This window comes from Phytophthora parasitica, assembly GCF_000247585.1.
Source record: "Phytophthora parasitica INRA-310 unplaced genomic scaffold supercont2.46, whole genome shotgun sequence".
Taxonomy (NCBI): domain Eukaryota; phylum Oomycota; class Peronosporomycetes; order Peronosporales; family Peronosporaceae; genus Phytophthora; species Phytophthora nicotianae.
The window spans coordinates 438,679-440,021 of NW_008649032.1; the positions used below are offsets into that span (position 1 = coordinate 438,679).

The 1,343-nt window shown below is 46.2% G+C and overlaps 1 protein-coding gene across 1 annotated transcript; it reads right to left on the bottom strand.

Moving 5' to 3' along the window:
• Positions 1 to 902: 902 nt before the first annotated feature.
• Positions 903 to 1,307, bottom strand: PPTG_15311 (hypothetical protein; the record flags this gene model as incomplete). The annotated part of the gene is made up of 1 exon (XM_008912363.1): positions 903 to 1,307. One exon carries the CDS (start codon positions 1,305 to 1,307, stop codon positions 903 to 905), a length of 405 nt encoding a protein of 134 aa, XP_008910611.1.
• Positions 1,308 to 1,343: the final 36 nt, after the last annotated feature.

Genomic DNA, 1,343 nt, shown 5'->3' on the forward strand with positions numbered 1-1,343 from the left:
CGTTAATTATCGTAGTGTCCAAGAGCCAAAAGAAAATAGGAACCCACGTCCGGTAGGAAATAAGCTGCGTTTTGTAATAAGCTCGATACTGATCAGCAATGTCCACGCCATTCATGTGATGGTTGTAGTCATCAACGCATCGAGGAATGGCAAAAACCTTACGGAAAGAATCGCCAAATTGACGCCGTACGCTAGCTCCATTCGTAGACGTAATCCTAGGCCGTTTTCGCTCGCGATCAATCAACCACTGGGTACCTTCAACGTGGTGAATAGTCGACAATAATTGCACAGGTCCATTATCCATCCAAAAAATAACGAGAACGTTGCCTACTGCCATCGACTTAATCGTATTCCACTCGTGTTTTTTAGTCGTATCATTCCTGAAGCGCATTTCTTTTGGGTATTCTGCAGAGTTCGACTAGGCTGTTCCGCATGCACCAATGCCAACACTTCGTAAATGCTCAAATAATGGAATAGAGCTGAAATAATTGTCCATGAAAACATTAAACTGCATATTCCGCGGAAGTTTGCTGCATAAGTGAGCTACAATGCACCCAGTAGCACTCAACCGACCACATTTCGGCACTGGCGTAGCAACCACACGGGAAACCAACTCGAAAGTGAAGCAATAGCCCTTCGAACATAGAGCCATAACTTTATATCCTTCTGAAATTGGTTTATTTTTCATCCGTACTGTGTGTGCAGAGCGTCCTGAAAAGCGAATCATCATTTCATCGACGCTAACGTTGCTATCCGGGATATAGAGATCCTCAAATTGCTGTTTTAACTGAGATGCAAACGGCTCCACCTTTGCGTACCACTCGTTAGAGGTTGTTTCCACAGCAGAAATATGAAAATACCATCTTATTTGCTCGAAACGATCACGCGTCGCGAACTGTATGTTACTTGTAGCCTCTACTCTTGAGCCAAGCCGAGTAAGCCGCCCATTTACGGTAGTACCCATTGTCATTCAGGGACTTGAAGTTGCCATTCTTGTATGCTTTCCGCACGATAGGCTCGAGCATGAACCTCTGGTAATAAACGTCGTCAGCGCTTTCTCCGTTCGCATGCCACTTGGCAAAATTTTGAGCCAGCGTTTTGCCCCCTCTCTCTTCATCATCAACACTGTCAACTTCTCCCTCGTCGTCCTTGTCAACTCTGTCGGCGCCGAAAATAGTCTCGGAACATCGTAGGGATCGCTTGCTGTTGGCATCAATCAATTCCTTCGAGTTCACCGCAGAGAATTCGGTTTGATCGGCATTCGGGGCCGCCAAGCTAGTGCTACAACCGGCAGCGAGCGTGGCCATCACAAGAAAAATATGCGCAAGCTTGATTGGTGACGA